General features: G+C 39.7%; 2 protein-coding genes across 48 annotated transcripts in view; one reads left to right on the top strand and one right to left on the bottom strand.

Moving 5' to 3' along the window:
- Positions 1–19,036, top strand: part of BEND6 (BEN domain containing 6) — a 74,723-nt gene that overhangs the window by 3,024 nt on the left and 52,663 nt on the right. For 2 of the 47 annotated variants that reach the window (XR_012433716.1, XM_074037737.1), the window contains exons 2-5: positions 4,075–4,130; positions 6,050–6,085; positions 7,573–7,877; positions 8,263–8,527. The exons of 5 other annotated variants lie outside the window; for them this stretch is intronic. The gene's annotated coding sequence lies outside the window, so the exon portion shown is untranslated. Of the gene's footprint in view, positions 1–4,074; positions 4,131–6,049; positions 6,086–7,572; positions 8,528–8,644; positions 8,692–19,036 lie in introns of all 47 variants that reach the window. 40 more of the 47 variants (XM_074037750.1, XM_074037764.1, XM_074037739.1 and 37 more) reach the window with 30 other exon arrangements.
- On the bottom strand, positions 7,271–8,446 carry LOC102119722 (microtubule-associated protein tau-like). The gene has a single exon (XM_074037768.1). The coding sequence runs from the start codon at positions 7,820–7,822 to the stop codon at positions 7,337–7,339; it is 486 nt and encodes a 161-aa protein (XP_073893869.1). The 5' UTR covers positions 7,823–8,446; the 3' UTR covers positions 7,271–7,336.

The raw sequence follows: 19,036 nt of genomic DNA, 5'->3' as shown, positions 1-19,036 counted from the left end.
AGACAGGCCCATGTGTGAGAAGGGAATTTTATACATCACTCCTGCCCACTAAAGGCTAGTAGGCCCTCTTGAGTTTTTCCATTACTAACTCTTTTCATTCCTGAAAGATAACAGTGAGTAAGGTGCTTTAATAAGGTGGCAGAAACATCTTTCTCAGTACTTTCCTAGAGGCAGAAAGTTGTGGCACAAGTTCCTAATGTATGGATCAGGAAGAAACATCAGAAGGAAGAAAAGTTTCCACCCTAAGCTATGTAGCAACCAGTTGAGAAAAAGGGAAGAACTGAAGATAACTCAGGTTTCGAGCTAGGGTAGAGGAATAATTTGGAAGGAGAAGATAAGAAACTGTGTTTTAGACCCACTGAGTTGGAAGCGTCAGAAGGACAGCAGTGTGAAAATATCCAGCAAGCACATGGAAATGTGGAGAGGTCAGAACCAAAAACAGATAGGGAGTCATCAACATTGTAGTTGGAGTAATGGAAATTAATGGAAATAGAGGAAATGACTAAGGAATAGATGCTAAAGAGCATCTCAGAATCAGAACTTTGGAGACAGCTTCCATTTGTGGACTGGAGGATAGCAAAGTGGTCGAAGCCAAGTAGGGAGTGTTCCAATTTAGTGACTCTCTGGAACAGATGCACAAATGGGAGGCTAAGAAGGGCAAGGACTGAGGACTGGTGACTAGGAGTCCTCTGGAAACCTTTCAGAAAACTGATTCAGCATGGCAGGAGAGGCTAAAACCAGACATTAATGAGTTCAAGAGGGAATGAGAGATGAAAAAGGGGAGAGGGTTGTTGTCTACAATCTTTGCAGAAATTTAACTCTAAAGGGGATGAGTAGAAAAGCAATTAAATCCTGAATAAAGGCAAATGGTGATTATTTTGTCAGGCTAGGGATATTTGAACAAGTTTCTAGGGAATTTGGGAGACGGAGCCAGAAGAGGGAGATAAATAAGTAAAGACAGGGGAGAAGAGGACATTCTCCTGGGGATTTGTGTGATTTAGTAATTTGTTCAAAATACCTTGAGTCTCCCCACAGACTGGTCTTTGTAGTCTCAGGTTGCTTTGGACTCTGCAGAGTTAAAATTGAGCCTGACTAGTTAGGATGGCTCCATGCCCAGGGTTTCTTTCCCATCAAATCTGGCTACTAATACTCAGACTTGAATAATGACTTTTAGGGAAAGATAAGAAATGTCTTGGAATGTAGCCTAGGTTGTCTGTGATTATTACCAATTTATATGGAAGTGAGTAAATTACCCAGTTGGTAATCACACAAGGACATTACATTGAAATATTACCCCCTTGAAAATAAGAAGTTTAGGTAAGAATGGCTCTAGCAATAAATTTTTAGAAATAAAGCATACTAATTTTGGCCTGGTAACTTCCTTGTTTCTAGGTGAAGTGTTTTACATGTGCTTGTATTAAAAGGTAAAGGAGCTATATCATCTGGAAGAACCTACTTCATCTAAAATAAATTTGGAGGTGATTTCCAGCCACCAGAACCAGGGAAACCATCATATGGATAGATTACTATTTTCTTTTATCCTTCTTCTTGATAAAAAAAATTTTTGGAAAAAAAAATTTTGAATTTTTGAAAGGAAAATAATTGTAACTTGCAGTAATATCAAATATTATTTTCAGCAAATATTCCCTGGTAAAGGACTTTATTTTACCATAATAAAAACTTTTAAAATAACTTAAAAGTATACTGAGAAAATATTGCAAATGGAATTATTTCAGATTGTTCTTTTAACATTTTAGCTATTGTAGAGCCTAGATTTTGTTATTCTATGGGTTACCAAAACTGCAGAAGCCATGATAATTCCAGGGGGGTGAGAGGGGCATTCTTTTTGTGTGTGTGAACATTACAGACTTTTCAAAAAAGTCAGCTGGGTTTGGGAGCTTAAAAACATCAATATAATTGAATTCATTTACTATATAATGCTTTGCAGACAGTTTTTGGAAAGTAATCATTTATTATCCACAAGCAAATAGAATTCATTTATATAGTTTCCACACTGAGTGTGGGATTAGTCATGCGGCAAAATACTGAGTCATTTGGCCAGAAAATTTACTCATAGTTGTATGAACTGCCAATGGAAAATTTGAGAGCTGTTCATAAATCAAATTATAAAGCTCTTAGAGTTATAAATCACTGAGCAATATTGTTCATTACTATTCAGATGGTATAAAATATCTCCACCATTTCTAAGAATGGGCAATTTACAAAGCAAGTTTGAAAGTTGAAGATACTGCCTTCTAGATCCAAGACGAAACTTGCCATATAAGTTCCAAACATTCTACATCTGAAACTTCTACACTTCTTAAGTAAAAAGATAAAAAAATGAGGTAGGAACTTTATCATTGCATAGCAAATGTTACAAGATGAATAAAATTTTAGTTATTATTTAAGTATTAAGTTCTAAGTTGTGTTGATAATAAAACTACAGCAACATTGAATAGCTAGAGTTCTCCTATTTCTTAAAATAATTCTTTGTCATTTAGGACTTTTGCATTAAATATTTTGTGCTAATAGAGTTGTATGCTAATGCATCAATGCACTTGTAGCCAAAAAAATAATGTCATTAGGAGAGCAGAGGTACTAAATGTACCAAGGAGAGCAGAAAATTGTGATGAGCAACTGATGATTAGTAAAAGATGTATTAATAATATATAGTTCCAGAGGTTATTGATATCCCATGTAAAGACACCCTATGAATATAGGAACAGAAAGAAAAGTACATCTTGAAAACGTCTTTGTAGCCACAAATACTTTATGGAGTAAAACAGGGCAACAAACAGCAAACACACTAAATTGGAATATAGTGGAGTTTATATTTCAAAGAAGAAAGCCATAAACCTAAAGCCTGTTCTTGCCAGTCCTATCTCTACTGTAGAAGTTCAAACTGAAATTCATGAGTAGGTTTCTAGAGACCTGAAATTACACGTAAAGACTTGTGTCTCATTTTGAGGACATGATCCATACCTTTCATTAGATTCTTAATGAGTTCTCCAACTTCCCCAATGAGAATCGTAAGAATCATACAAATCCACGTAGGTACTGAGGCTTCTGAATGCAGTATAAGTCATTTGATCCATCAACAGTGGCAGCACCTGCGTACTCCTGAGATTGTAAGAAGTGTCTCGGGGACTATCCGTCTGGTTAGCAAAGGAAACTTTCTGTTCTAAACTATAAAAGTTTAGATAAGTCTCCCAAGTGCAGGTGAGTGCTGCCACCCAAAGACTAAATGGAGATGATGTGCTGGGAGTTTCCTTGTCCTCTAGCATCTTTAAACACATTGGGAGAGAGACAAATGAGTCCCCTAAGGTAACTCCCACTGGGATGTCAGTTGTAACCCTAAGAGAAGAAAAGACTGTATTAATGATCTAAGACCACTTCCATAGACTTCTGTCATGGGAAGAAGGGCTAACTTGATTCCTAAGCTGCCTTCATGCCAATTAACTACCCAATTTATATCTAGATGTTTGAATGGATAAGCCCATTCCAAGCCAACAGCACTAGTCCTAAAAGCTAGTCTTGGGTTCAGAGTCTGCATAAATTGCTACAGTCTTAAGGCCTAAAAGAGGGACAGAAGGAATTAGTATTAGGTTCCCAGAAACAACTCGTAGACATTCTGGTAAATATAGCCACCATTCTTCCTATATCCTTCCCCAAGCCCACATTCAACAGTCTGCTGTGGAGTCTGCAGACCTGGCAACTGGTGCCCTCGATCCCACCAGGGTGATTCTGCACTCTGGTGGGAACACCGCTCATCCAGCTGTTCAGTTTCATCTACTCGTCGTTTCTAGCTTCCCATCAGAACTGGAATGCGATGGTTTAAATTTTTTCCTTTGCAAAAACTCATGTAGAAATTAGATTATTGTTGTAACAGTATTGGGAGGTGGGACGTTTGAGAGGTGATTAGACCATGAGGGCTCTGCCCTCATGAATGGATTAATGCTGCTACTTTAGGAGTGGATTTGTTATAAAAGAGCTAGTTCAGCCTCTTCTCTCCTCTCTCTCTCTGTCTCTCTCTCTCCCCCCACCATCTTCATCTTCCACCATGTGATGACACAGCAAGGCACTCACCAGATGCCAGCACCTTGATACTGGACTTTCCAGCCTCCAGTACTGTGAGCCAATAAATTTCTGTTCATTATGAATTACTAAGCTTGGGGTATTCTGTTTCAACAGCACAAAACAGACTACGACACCACTCTTGCCATATTTGTGGACCTCAACTCCCTCCCCACCACCATATTTCCAGGATACTAGGTCTCAATGTCACATCATCATGATCACATATTGTTACAGTATGAAGCTGGTTATTTCATTATGTAACTGTCTTACTCCAGTGGGCAAGTCCAGTTTCCTGAGGTGTCCCGATCTCTCAGTCTGGCTAGTTCTTTTTCCTCCAAGTTCTCTTCTGACCCTCTAGGCTTGAAGGGTTTGGTGACACAACATTCATGCATTCCACACAGAAACAGACCTTGGATCAATATGATTTTCTGGGTGCCTCAGACCCCCTCTGGGCCTAGTGGGCACTGTTCTTTGCACACTTTCAATCTGTGGTCACTTGTAATGAGGCAGGAATCTACCTAGAGAACACATTGCAGGATTGTAGTTAATGTATCAGACTTCCTGGTGGTCTGCCGTCTGGTGAGCTGTTAAAAGTCTAGGTCTTAGTGCCTAGATTAAGGGGCAGCAACAGCACCCTGGGAGTTGACAGGTATGATCATTATTCATCTGTCCCCCTTCCCCAAAAGACATGGAACAACATGTACCGGTCATCCTCATTACTGAATGGCTACCTTGATGTGGACCACCTAGTTATTTGTAGTAATAGCTAGCACTTATTGAGTATCTACTCTCTGCTAAATGCTTTACATGCATTCACTCATACAATCCTCACAGCAGCCCCAAGTAGGTACTACTCTTATTCCTGTTTTATAGATGAGAACTCCCGGGCTTAGAGGTGTAAGGAATTGCCTGAAGACCGCACACCTAGCAAGTGGCATCAAAATTCTTCAGCACTTCACAAACCACACAAACCATTCCTGTTGCATATTTTTCATTTGCACTGCCTCCCTGCTTCATTTGCACTGCAGCTCTTCCCCTAAAGGAAACCCTCTTAGTTACAGCTTGCTGAGCCGCTACTCTTGCTACTCTTGCTCTCTTCCGGCTCTCCTTAGGCTACCACTACCCAGATTAATGAAGGCCAACCCGACACTCCAGCAGAACGTCAGATGTTTCCTTGTACACACAGAGATGCGGTCCTCTCCTTTAGCCTGTGAGGAATTTGCCTAGGCCACACCTCCTAATCCAGCAATTTCACAAGACTCCTTATATTAAAAAATTATAGTTACACCCTTACCATTTCATTGCCATGTCTCCATCCTTATCACTTGGGTAAATTTGACCCAGAATCTCCAGAAAGCTGAAGAAGCTTAGCAGGGCCAAGCTGACTCCTACTTTGGAAAAAAGGGCTCTATGGGAGACCACCTGGTTGTCCTTTATAAAACAGAAAGCTATAATAATTTTTTCTTTATATTTTTACAGAAGATTGAGGTTTGTCTAATATAGACTCATAGACATCAAGGTTAATTAGCTATATTTATTGAAGCCCTCCCCTGTACTCAGTGCTATAAACTCCCCTCCTACTCTCACATGTTTGACCTAAGCTTGTATGGGGGTAATCTGGTTCAGTTTGCTTCAATTAATAATAAAATATTAATAGTAATTAACATAATTTATTACTATTAATTAATATAATGTAATTAATATACTAGGGGTATAGTAAAATACTACTATTAATAAATTAATATAATTACAATATTAATGATATACTTAGTAATTATAAAATAAAATATAATATTTTTGTAATAATAGTGATATGATTGTATTCATTAATAATATAAATAATTATTTTTATAAAATAAAATAGTGATTATATTATTACAACTAATATTATAATTAATAATAATTACTTTATATTGTTATATACCTAACATATCAACTCATAATGGGGTATTTTATTATTCCCATTTCACAGATGGAGAAACAGAAGCATGGAAAGATTACATGGGTAGTAAGTATTGGAGCTAGGGTTGTGGATCAGACAATTTGGTTTTGGAGCCTATGATTGTAAATACTTACGTGACCTGCTTCACCATCTAAAACATTTGTAAGGATTTCAGACTGGAAGACTATCTTGAACTAACTACGTAGCAAAACTGTACCCCTACCAATAAGAAAGAGTAGCTCACTAAGCTTTCTATCTTTTCATAGAAGGACAAGTTTAGTCTTTCCCTCTTTCTGTGAACAGGATGTACATTTGCCCAAGGTTCTATGTCCTGCTGACTGTTCTAACAACTTCTCTACCATAGAATCAAGGACTGACAACACTGTCCCCAAATGCCATCCCTGCTAAGTCCCTTGTTCCTCTGTCTTTTGTCTTTTTTTTTTTTTTTTCCAGATGGGGGCTTGCTCTATTGCCCACGCTGGAGTGCAGTGGCATTATCATAGCTTACTGTAGCCTCTATCTCCCAGGCTCAAGCAATCCTCCTGGCACAGCCTCCCAAGTAGCTGAGACTACAGGCAGTCACCACCACACCTGGCTAATTTTTTTTTATTTTTGGTAGATGAAGTTTCATTAGGTTACTCAGGCTGGTAATTCTTGGCTCCAAGCAATCCTCCCACCTCTGTCTCCCAAGTATTGGGGTTACAAGTGTGAGCCTCCTCACCTGGCCTCCTCTCAGTCTTTGACACTTCTAAACCTGGAGGTTAGGTTGCATACTTTGATCTCACTCTACCCATCTATCCATCCTTGCTTTTAATATAGCTTCCTGGGCCTCAGCTGGTTTAAAGAGATTCATCCCATTTCCTTGAGCTTTCTTCTTTGATCAACACTTGCATTCTCCATCCTTAACTGGTTTCTTAGTTCTAACTTGCCCTATGGCTAACCATACCCAGATTTGCCAATACACTGAGAGAAGATGGCCTTTTACATTCCTTTTCATTTTGATTACGAGTTTATTGACAGCGCTTTCCCTCATAGATATATAATACGTGTATTTTTCTTTTTTTTTTAATGTTTCGTAAAAAATATTTTATTATTAGCCCACCGATCAATTTGGAAAGACGAAATTTGCTTTTATTCCCATCACTGATTTTGAAGTCCCGAGCCAAAGCCGAGCGATAAAAGCAGGTTAAGTGATGAACCGATTAACCGTGCTGTGAGGAGCAGCTGAGGGCAGAGGGCGGGGCCGGGTCATTCTTTTTTTCCCCACACTCTCACTCTCTCTTCTCTCCACGATTATTAACCGCCCCGGGGGCCTGATCACAAACCCTGCTTGGCCAGGGAGGCAGACACCTCGACGGCTAGCGTGGCGAGCTGGGGCGAGTCTACCATGTCGATGCTGCCGGTGGAGGAGACATTGCTGAGGTGCCATGGAGACGTGTCCCCAGACACCACCGGCGACTTGTTCACGATTTCCACCCGGTGGTCTGTCTTGGCTTTGGCGTTCTCGCGGAAGGTCAGCTTGTGGGTTTCAATCTTTTTATTTCCTCCGCCAGGGACATGAGTGATATTGTCCAGGGACCCGATCTTCGACTGGACTCTGTCCTTGAAGTCCAGCTTCTCAGATTTTACTTCCACCTGGCCACCTCCTGGTTTATGATGGATGTTGCCTAATGAGCCACACTTGGAGGTCACCTTGCTCAGGTCAACTGATTTGTAGACTATTTGCACCTTCCCGCCTCCCGGCTGATGCTTCAGGTTCTCAGTGGAGTCGATCTTGGACTTGACGTTCTTCAGGTCTGGCATGGGCACGGGGGCGGTCTGCAGGCGGCTGTTAGCGGAAGACGGCGATTTGGGTGGAGTACGGACCACCGCCACCTTCTTGGGCTCCCGGGCTGGAGGGGTTGGAAGGGACGGGATGCGGGAGCGGCTGCCAGGAGTGCCCGGGGAGCCGAGGCTGCTGTAGCCGCTGCGATCCCCTGATTTTGGAGGTTCACCAGAACTGGGTGGTGTCTTTGGGGCGGGCGGGGTTTTTGCTGGAATCCTGGTGGCGTTGGCCTGGCCTTTCTGGCCTGGGGGGGCCGCTCCCCTGGGTGTGGCGATCTTCGTTTTACTATCAGCCCCCTTGGCTTTTTTGTCATCGCTTCCAGTTCCGTCTTTGCTTTGACTGATCTAGTGAGCTTCGGTCACGTGACCAGCAGCTTCATCTTTCAGGCTGGGGGTGTCTCCAATGCCTGCTTCTTCAGCTTTCAGGCCAGTGTCCGTGTCACCCTCTTGGTCTTGGAGCATGGTGTAGCCCTCTTGATCTTTCCTGTCCCCCAACCCGTACGTCCCAGCGTGATCTTCCATCACATCGAACTCCTGGCGGGGCTCAGCCATCCTGGTTCAAGGCTCGCCTGATAGTCGACAGAGGTGAGGACGGGAGAGGACAGCGGAGGAGGAGAAGGTGGCTGTGGTGGCGGTTGCAGAAGGTGGGCAGTGGCAGCGGCGCTGCTGTTGGTGCCAGAGCTGGTGGGTGGCCATAAATGTATTTTTCTAAATGACCTTCATAGGGATAGGGAAATAACTTGATAAAATGTGTAATGTAGCTGATCCTTTGTTTTTTAAAAATTTTAATGTTGCTTCAAGGTGGTAAGAAAGAATATCAGAGCAAGAAGAGAAATGATTGGTAACAGGTAAGAGGGGAACTCCACTTAAGATGATTTGTTAAGTAAATTGTCTAAAATATATGACTCAGCACATTCATTATATTTAGACCCAAATTTTGATAGTATAAAAGTACAAAGTTAATGGAGATAATGGTGAATGATAACCAGTTATTTCATTAATATATGATATTAGGCCAGGCATGGTGACTCATACCTATAACACCACGACTTGTGTCAAAAAACTATTTAGAAATATTATTTAGCAAATAGATATGTTGATGTTGTTAGGAACTAGGATTTTCAGTGAGAGAGAAAAATGCATTATAAAATCAGAGGATCTAGGAGTTCAAGGCTGCAGTGAGCCTTGATAGCATCACAGAACTCCAGTCTCTGTGACAAAGCGAGATCCTGTCATACACACAAAAAAATTTTTATATATATATATATGTGATATTAACATAGTGTGTAATGGGATAGATATTTCAAAAAGAAATGATCTCATTTTTTCACATTATAATTTATTAGATTAATATTTGAGAGTTGAATCGATCCTGATTTTGATGCATAAGCGTTCATTCTTGGATCAGAATCACATATTACATTTTGTGAATTTAAAAAATTGGTCTAAAAGTTATTAATGTTGTAGAATACATTTACTTAAAGCAAAGCATAATAATCTCATTTTGCTCTCAACTTTCAAGATGAATAGAAAGTTCCTCATTAATAAAAAAAAATGTGAAATAGAAAACAGTTGACATGACTTATAGTCCTCCTAAAAGAGAACTTTTAATTGATTTTACTCCTCTCTAGGCTTAACTCTGAACTTGTGGTTTGTTTGTTTGTTTGTTTGTTTTTTGAGACTGAGTCTTGCTCTGTCACCCAGGCTGGAGTGCAATGGCACGATCTCAGCTCACTGAAACCTCCACCTCCTTGGTTCAAGCAGTTCTCCTGCCTCAGCCTCCGGTATAGCTGGGGTTACAGGCACTTGCCACCATGCCTGGCTAATTTTTGTATATTTAGCAGAGATAGAGTTTCACCATGTTGGCAAGGGTAGTCTTGAACTCCTGACCTAAGGTGATCCGCCTGCCTCGGCCTCCCAAAGTTCTGGGATTACAGGTGTGAGCTACCATGCCAGGCCTGTTTTTTTATAAATATGGGGGAAGGCACATAATTATTGGGGGGACAAGTAGTAACACAATAATAGCCAAGAAGAAAATGTTCTTGTGCAAATTTTCAGATAGTTCTGCCTGTGCCTACAGGCTTTTTATTGACAATTGATTGGGATAAGTGACACTGTGGAGCAGGTGAAGATTGCCTTCCACTTTTCCCAGCCTCTTACTTCTGTACTATTACCTCTGTGCTATAGTCTTCTTCGTGAACACATCAAGATGAAAGTAAGCCAGCCACACTGTTTAATTTCCAATAAGACAAAGGCTGGGTCATTTAGCACTTGGTTCTCTTGCCAGGTCAGGAGCAACAAAGAGACTCTGGTACAGATGATGAAGCTAACATGTGGAGCCAGTGATACCAGCAATGCTAGGGGTATTGATCCAGTAATACAGATACAAGCATGCCTGAAGAAAATAGCAAAAAAATAAACCCCTTTGCCACTGGAAATAGAGCGTGATCAGTGGTAGGATGGATCATGTCAGAACATGGAAATTAGAAATACAAGCCATATCCAATAGAACAGTAATAATCCAGTAAACAAATAGTGTAGATCAGGTACATTGTCAGTATCAGATGTCTGTAGGGAGATAACAGGTGGAAGTACTGGCAACGGAAGGAATCTACTGACTGGCAGCAAATAGACACACAGGCAGTCAGGAGGTATGAGGAGCCCTGCTATGTTGTATCAGCCAGAGTTCCAGCAAGAAATAGATGGTCCACTAAAATTTGAATGATTTGGAAAGGCTTTAACTAAGGGACTATTTAAGAAAGTGTGGTCTGGGTGTAGGGAAACCATGAGGGATCATGCTGTACCTCAGGGCTAGTCATAGTGGAAATGTTACCAGCCTGGACCAAAGGGAGAGGAAAGGCATGGTTATTGCAACCTGAAAGGAGAGGGGCACATGAAATCTGAAGTGACCCCACAGGGTGGGAGCCAGGAGGATAAATTCTCCTGACTCACTGTCCTCCCTCCCTCTGATCTCATGCCTGGACACTCATTGGCTGAACTCAGCAGGAAAGAGAGTGAGGGAGCCCAAACAGGTCGAACTCCAGAGTCAGACAGTGACATAGAGACAGCCAAGGAAAGGATCTGGAGGGCCAAAGAAAGGATCTCCTTCTCTAGCATTTAACCAGGACTATAGCCTAATAAACACTAATGAGCAAGCCAAGACTCCAGTCTCTGTGGGAATGGTACTACAGGGCAGAAACTTAGGCAAGGAGGGCCCTGTAAGGGACTACTTGAAGTGAAAAAAGCAAAAATCTCATTGGAATTGACAACCTGTTACAAAGCTGACTTGATGATTAGTTTCTAAGTTCTGGCTTGAGCCTTTCTTCTCCTGCTTATGGGTTACCAACTAGGAGTGGTTTGCAGGTTCCACTGGGGACCTCAGCTCCCTCATCTGTAAAGTGTGGATAATACTTGTTGCTACCCCAGAGGGTGTCTGTGAGGATTAAATGAGTTAGTACAGGTTAAATGCATAAAATAGCACCTTATACATACTGAATACTCAGTAAATGTTAGCTATGTTTTTATTCTTATTAAGTAAAAGAGGCAGGATTGGAGAGATCTGAGGATGTCATATAGGGCAGTATAGGGAACTAAATTAATTTCTTTTCTAGATAAGGTTACACATATGAAAACACATTATATCACTGCTTATTCATTCAATTAGCTTCAGTAAAAGTACATCCACAAACTCCAGAAAGATAAGAATGTTTTTCTTTCCTTTCCCATCATGGAAAATATAAAATGATTCAGGTCTATAGCCCCTCAAGCATAATGTTTCTTTTCTATTCTTTCTTTTTTTTTTTTTGAAACAGGGTCTCACTCTGTCACCCAGGCTGGAGTGCAGCAGAAGGAACAAAGCTCACTGCAGCCTCAAACTCTTGGGCTCTCGTGATCCTCCCACCTCAGCCTCCCCAGTAGCTGGGACTGTAGGTGTGGCCCACCATGCCTGGCTAATTTTTTTTTTTTATTTTTGTAGAAATGGACTCTCACCATGTTGCTCAGGCTGATCTTAAATTCCTGGGCTCAAGCTTCGTCCCATCTTAGCCTCCCAAAACACTGGGATTACAGGTGTGAGCCACTGCACTTGGCCCAAATGTAATGTTACTTACGCTCCTGCATAATCTCTAATCCAGTCCAAGTTATGCCATAATAGTTTGGCAGCATCGTCGAACCATCCCAAAGCATATTAACCATCTTTTTACTCATGATATTGCCAGAACAACTTGGAAATTGAAAATATTTATGTTATTTGAAAATGAGGGAAGTGGCCGGGCCTGTAATCCCAGCACTTTGGGAGGCCGAAGTGGGCGGATCACAAGGTCAGGAGCTTGAGACCATCCTGGCTAACACGGTGAAACCCCGTCTCTACTAAAAATATAAAAAATTAGCCAGGCGTGGTGGCGGGTGCCTGTAGTCCCAGCTACTTGGGAGGCTGAGGCAGGAGAATTACTCGAACCCGGGAGGCAGAGGTTGTGTGAGCCGGGATCATGCCACTGCACTCCAGCCTGGGCGACAGAATGAGACTCCGTCTCAAAAAAAAAAAAAAAAAAAAAAAAAAAACCAAGGAAAAAAAAACCAATAATGAAGGCAGTAAAAACAGATAGTAAGTTGAAATGCTGCCTAATGGACATTAGTAAAACCCAGTAGTTTTCCCTCTAGAAATCAGAACGCTTTGGTGAGAAAGCCATTCATTCATGCATTTGTTTTGTTCAGCAGAGTGCTGTCTCAGGGTTGGAGTGCTCAGAATGCACCCAATAATTTACAGCCATTTCAATCTTGATTTGTCTTCCTCTAGAATATATATAACTAAAAATACATAATATAGACATCTCCTTCCTCCATGCCCCATCTTGCTAAGCAGCTGGACTGAAACTAGTAGTCCATTTTATAGAAATCATTAAGCCAGTCACTGGCTATTTAGAATTATGTTGGCACTAGTTTCCTGCCATTTTTAACTCATTTAGCAGGGAGTCTTCAGTTCATATTCTGACCTGAGTACTACAAGGGTTCTTTTATGTCTATACCTTTCAAAACTGATGTATGTATACAGCAATCCAAAACTTTTGAAACCTAAGAAAGGGTACTTAGGTTTTATTGTAGTGCTGTACTTGCCTTTCAAAATTTTTAATTGAATCCCTAATGGAGGACTTATATTTAAATACAAAGGCAGATGAGGCACCTGTATTATATTTTGATATTAATTTAGTTTCCTTAGGTTTGGTGACTTTTTTTTTTTTAGAATTTCAGAGGTGGCTTTTGAATTCCTGCATTAGGTATGTCATTGATTTGTTAAAATTAAACATAAACGCATTGAGAATTTATGTTTTGATTTGCTTCGATTAATTACAAAAATTCCCCTTTTGCTAGATTTCAATGCTGAGACACTGTGTTTTTCATAATTTGGATGTTGCTTAGGACATTGTTTTTCGAACTATGGATTTTAATCCATTAATGGGTTATGAAATCAGTTTAATGTGCTATGACCAGCCCCTTTTTTAAATGAAATAAAATAGAGCAGACAGAATAGAAACTGAGAGAGTGCATTGCATGTAGTAAGGGAAATATGTTTCTTAAAATTTTGTTTTAGATGTGTGTGTGTCTGTGTGTGTGTTTTCTAGATCAAAATGTATTTTTTACTGTAACAGTCAAAAAAAATTTAAAGCCATTGGCTTATATATTATTCCTCCAACCACTTTTTCTTTTTCTTTTTTTGAGACAGAGTCTCACTCTGTCATGCAGGCTGGAGTGCAATGGCATGATCTCAGCTCGCCACAACCTCCGCCTCCCAGGTTCAAGCGATTCTCGTGCCTTAGCCTTCCCAGTAGCTGGGATTACAGGTACACGCCACCATGCCTGGCTAATTTTTGTTTCACCATGTTGGCTGGGCTTGTTGCAAACTCCCAAACTCAGGTGATCTGCCCACCTTGGCCTCCCAAAGTGCTAGGATCACAGGCGTGAACAACCGCGCCGTGCCCCAATCACATATTGTTAAGTGTTATCATGGATGTGTTCACGTTTCATCTCATCTCCCGCAGCTATAAAGAATTAATAAGATGTGTTCTTTTAATAAATAAATAAATTGGGAGCAGATAGCCACATAGTGAATTTTTTTACTAACTATCAGAAACTGGTAGTATTTAATACCTAGCCATATTCATAATATTCCTTCTGAATTTGCTAATTGGCAGCTAACGTAAACATTAAATCACATGTTTATGGAATTTATAACATAATATTGACCTGAAATCTACTGGAAAGTAGACATTCTAAATAAGGTCTGATATGTCTATATCTGGTTGGTCTTGAGTGAACTGTGTGTTTGTGAAGAAACTTGAGGATTTGCTCTTTAACCAAATCATATCTTCAGGAGAAAAGTTTAATATTAATACAACTAGGGATAATATAAAAACTATGTTTTTGTAAACTAATTTGTTTTTGTCCAAGTTTTTTCTTGTGGTAAAACACACATCACATAAAATTTACCATCTTAATCATTTTAACTGTTTGGTTCAGTGACCTTAAGTACCTTCATGTTATTGTGCAACCATCACTGCCATCCATCTCCAAGATACTTTTCATCTTACAAAACTGAACTTCTGTGCTCATTAAGCAATAATTCCTATCCCCTCACTTCCCCCAACCCCTGGCAACCGCCATTCTACTTTCTGTCTCTATGAATTTGACTATTCTGGTACCTCATGTAAATGGAATCATACAATATTTGTATTTTTAGAACTGGCATATTTCACTTAGCATAATGTTCTCAAGGTAAATCCATGTTGTGGAACATCAGAATTTCCTTCCTTTTAAAGGTTGAATACTATTACACTATATGTTTGTGCCCATTTTGCTTATTTATTCATCTTTTGATGGACATGGATTGCTTGCCCCCTTTAGCTATTGTGAATAATGCTGCTATGAACATAGGTATGCAAGTATCTCTTCAAGACTATGCTTTAATTCTGTTTAATATATATCCAGAAGTGGAATTGCTGGATCATATGGTAATTTTATTTGTAATCTTTCTAGAAGGTTCCGTACTGTTTTCCAGCAGTGGCTGCACCATCTTACATTACCACCAGCAGTGCACAGTGTTCCAGTTCCTCTATATCCTTACCACTACTTATGATTTTGGTTTTTTGTTTGTAGCCATCCTAATAGCTATGAGGTAGTTTCTCCTTGTAGCTTTGATTTGCATTTCCTAATGATTAGTGATACTGAGCACCTTTTCATGTGATAGCCATTTGTATATCTTCTATGGAAAAAAAATCTATTCAATAAAGTCCTTTACCCATTTTGAATCATTTTTTTGTTAAATTTTAAGAATTCTGTGCATTCTGGATATTAATCTCTTATTAAATACATGATTTGAAAATATTTTCTCATATTCTACGGGTTGCCTTTTTAACTCTGTTAATAGTGACTTTTGATGCACAAAACTTTAATTTGCATGAAGTCCAATATTCCTAATTTTGTTTTATTGCCTATGCCCTTTGGTATCATAGCCAAGAAATCTTTGAAAAATCCAGTTGCATAAAGCTTTTGCCATATGTTTGTTTTCTTTTTACTTTTCTTTTCCTTTTTTTTTTTTTTTTTTTTGACAGGGTCTTATTCTGTCGCCCAGGCTGGAGTGCAGTAACATGATCTCAGCTCACCGCAACCTCCCCTTCCTAGGTTCAAGCAATTCTCCTGCCTTAGCTTCCTGAGTAGCTGAAACTAAAGCCATGTGCCACCAGGCCTGACTAATTTTTGTATTTTTAGTAGAGATGGAGTTTCCCACTTTGGCCAGGCTGGTCTCGAACCTCTAAGCTCAAGTGGTCCACCTGTCTCAGCCTCCCAAAGTGCTGAGATTACAGGTGTGAGCCACCATGCCCAGCCACCATATGTTTCCTTATAAGAATTTTGTAGCTAATTTGTTTTTAATGATTTTGCAAGCCTAAATTAATTTTTAGCAGGAATTAATAAAGTTTAAAGTAACAAAGTGTAACTCTTGAAAACTAATTATGTACTTTAAAAGGAAAAAGGATTGATTGAAAGGAAGGCTTTTACACTTTTATTTCATGCACTGTCTATGTGTGATCTTTCACTCTTATAATGAGCATTACTGCCTTTCAGATAAAAAGAAGATGTGTTTCTCAATTATGTCACTTTCTACAGTATTCTAAGCACTTAAGTTCTCAGTAGAAAACTGAAACCCCATTTTCCAATAGAAATGTATTAGTAAGCTCAGGCTGCCATAACAAACACCATAGACTGGATGGCTCAAACAACAAAAATTTGTTTCTCACAATTCCATTAGTTAGAAAGTACAAGAACAGGCCCAGCAAGGTTCAGTTGCTGGTGAAGGCTGTATTTTTGGCTTACAGGTGGCATCCTTCTTGCTGTGACCTCACATGACAAAGAAAGAGATGTGATAGTATTAGTGGCCCTATAAGATAGATGTATCTCTCCCTCTCTTCATCTTATAGGGCCACTAATCCTATCCCATTAGGGCCCCAACCTTACAATCTCAATTAATCTTAATTGCCTGCTAAATATCCTATCCCTAAACACAGTCACATTGGCGGTTAAGGCTTCAACATATGAATTTGGAGGATGGCGAGGCACAATTAGTCCATAGGAAAAATATTTTATTTCTTCTGAAAGGGAAACTTGGGTGGTTAAGAAGAGGAGGAATCATATAAAAGACTTGGGGTTACCATATAGTTTTACTGTTAAAATTGATTTTCCAGTGGAGCATTGATCTACTGTACAAAGGAAGGAAAAATAAAGCACAATCAGAAGGCCTCTATTGCCCTGGATTTACTGAACGTGTGGTGATGATGCATTTGGCAAAACATAAACCAAAAGGGAGACAGTGGGATATATGTTGAGAGAACCCTTCCTGAAGTAAACAATCTTTTCTTTTGACTGTGGATAAAAGAGCTCTCCACCCATTCTGAATTATCAGCAACCCCAGTGAAGTAAGATTCTGGCATCTGTTACTATCACTAAATAGTACTTAACAGGTCCATATCAGTTAAACCTGGTGAAATTTAGTTTTATCAAATAATAATTCTGCTGTAGGAACTTAGAGGGTGCATATTTTGTCTCTCAAGTACAAGTAGTGCCCCCTTATCCACGGAGGATTCATTCTAAGACCCCAGTGGATACCTGAAATGGTGGGTTGTACCAAACTCTGTATATACTATGTTTTTTCTATACATACCTATGATAATGTTTAATTTATTAATTAGGCACAGTAAGACATTGATAACAATAACTAATAGTAATATAGAACAATTATAATGATATGCTGTAATAAAAGCTAGGTGAATGTGGTCTTCCTGTTTCTCAAAATATCTTACTGTACTAAGTATGGTAATGATGTGAGATGATAACTGAGAAGGCTACTCTAGTGTATACAGTGTGGATATGCTGGACAAAGGGACAACTCACATGCTGGGTAAGTGGTATGGCACAAGATCTCATTACACTACTCAGTATGGCATTCATTTTAAACTTACAATTTTTTTCTTTTCTTGAGACAGGGTCTCATTCTGTCACCCAGGCTGGAGTGCAGTGGCACAATTAGGGCTCTCCACAGTCTCAGCTTCCCAGCTCAGGTGATCCTCCCACCTCAGCCTCCTGACTAGCTGGGACTACAGGCACACCTCCATGCCCAACTAGCTTTTTGTATTTTTTGTAGAGATGTGGTTTTGCCAAGACCAGTTGTCCAGACTGATCTTGCACTCCTGGTCTCAAGTGATCCTCCCACCTCAGCCTCCCAAAGTGCTGAGATTACAGGCATAAGTCACTGCACCCGGCCTAAACTTGTAGATTATTTATTTCTGGAATTTCCCATTTAGTGTTTTCAGACTGTAGTTCACTGGAGGTAACTGAAACTGAGGAAAGCAAAACTGTTAGTAAGGGGAGAGTAGAGTACTGTTTTTAATTTGTCAGTAATATTTGCAGTAATGTAAGGCAATGGATGAAAAGGAATTAAAACAAATGGCCTGCCCCCCAGAGAAAGAAATGAAGATGAAATAAAAGAAGGCAGGTAATACCATCTAAACTCCTTTTAAATATGATAAATATATGGATCTCTAGGTCAGGTTTTCACAAATTATGGTTCATCTGCCTGCTCTCTATTATTGTACAGCCTTAAGGTAAGAATGTTTTTTACAGATTTAAGAAGTTTTTAAAAATCAACATAACATTTTATTATATATAAAATTATATAAACTTGAAGTATCAGTGTTCATAAACATTGCCACACTCGGATGTGGATGTTCCACAATTGGAACATCGCCACACTTAATGTGTTTATGTATTGCCTATGCTTGTTTTCATACTATGAGAGTAAAGTAGTAGTGACAGAAACCATATGGGACAACTTCATTGCTTTAAAGTACTGCTAAGTGGACTACAAATCATAGTGATTCAGCTTTAATAACTGACAATATTTTGAGTAGCATGCATATTGTCATGCCATGGCATTTTATTTTATTTTTAATTAGAAAAATTATTTCTGCTCCTCTCATATATCTTATTGTTCAGGAAACAGTTTATATACATATCTCAAGTAATCTACCATCACATACTCTATTTAAAGACAAAGCAGGCCGGGCACAGTGGCTCACACCTATAATCCCAGCACTTTGGGAGGCCAAGGCAGGCAGATCACCTGAGGTCGCGAGTTCAAGACCAGCCTGGCCAACCTGGTGAAACCCCGTCTCTACAAAAATACAAAAATTACACAGGCATGATGACGGGCACCTGTAATCCCAGCTACTTGGGAGGCTGAGGTGGGAGAATCACTTGAACCTGGCAGGTGGAGGTTGCAGTGAGCTGAGATCAAGCCATTGCATTCCAGCCTGGGCAACAAGAGCGAAACTCTGTCTCAAAAAATAATAACAAAATCAAATTAAAAAATAAAGGCAAAGCACCTTAGGTAAAGCTGATCAGCTGTCCAGAGTTCTCAGCCTATGGAATCTTCCTTCCTGATTTTATGTTAATTTCTGAAAATCAGAAATGTCATCTCCAAAAAATGTTAAGGGGGTTATAAAAAATAATCACTTTATTCAATATTATAATTGTAGATATGGAGTATATTTTCTTTTAGAAAATGGAAAACTAAGAAGAAAATGTTTCTCAACATTGTTGGTATATCAATAGGTCAGCAGGAAAAAAAATACTGTGATAAACTTGTCT

This window comes from Macaca fascicularis, chromosome 4 (genome assembly GCF_037993035.2).
Source record: "Macaca fascicularis isolate 582-1 chromosome 4, T2T-MFA8v1.1".
In the NCBI taxonomy this organism is placed as follows: domain Eukaryota; kingdom Metazoa; phylum Chordata; class Mammalia; order Primates; family Cercopithecidae; genus Macaca; species Macaca fascicularis.
The sequence above is the reverse complement of the archived record's forward strand: the minus strand, read 5'-3'. Positions and strand labels throughout refer to the sequence as shown.

Bases quoted from the DNA above. Each gene is read 5' to 3' on its own strand.
- LOC102119722 (XM_074037768.1), bottom strand. From the start codon at position 7,822: ATGCCAGACCTGAAGAACGTCAAGTCCAAGATCGACTCCACTGAGAAC.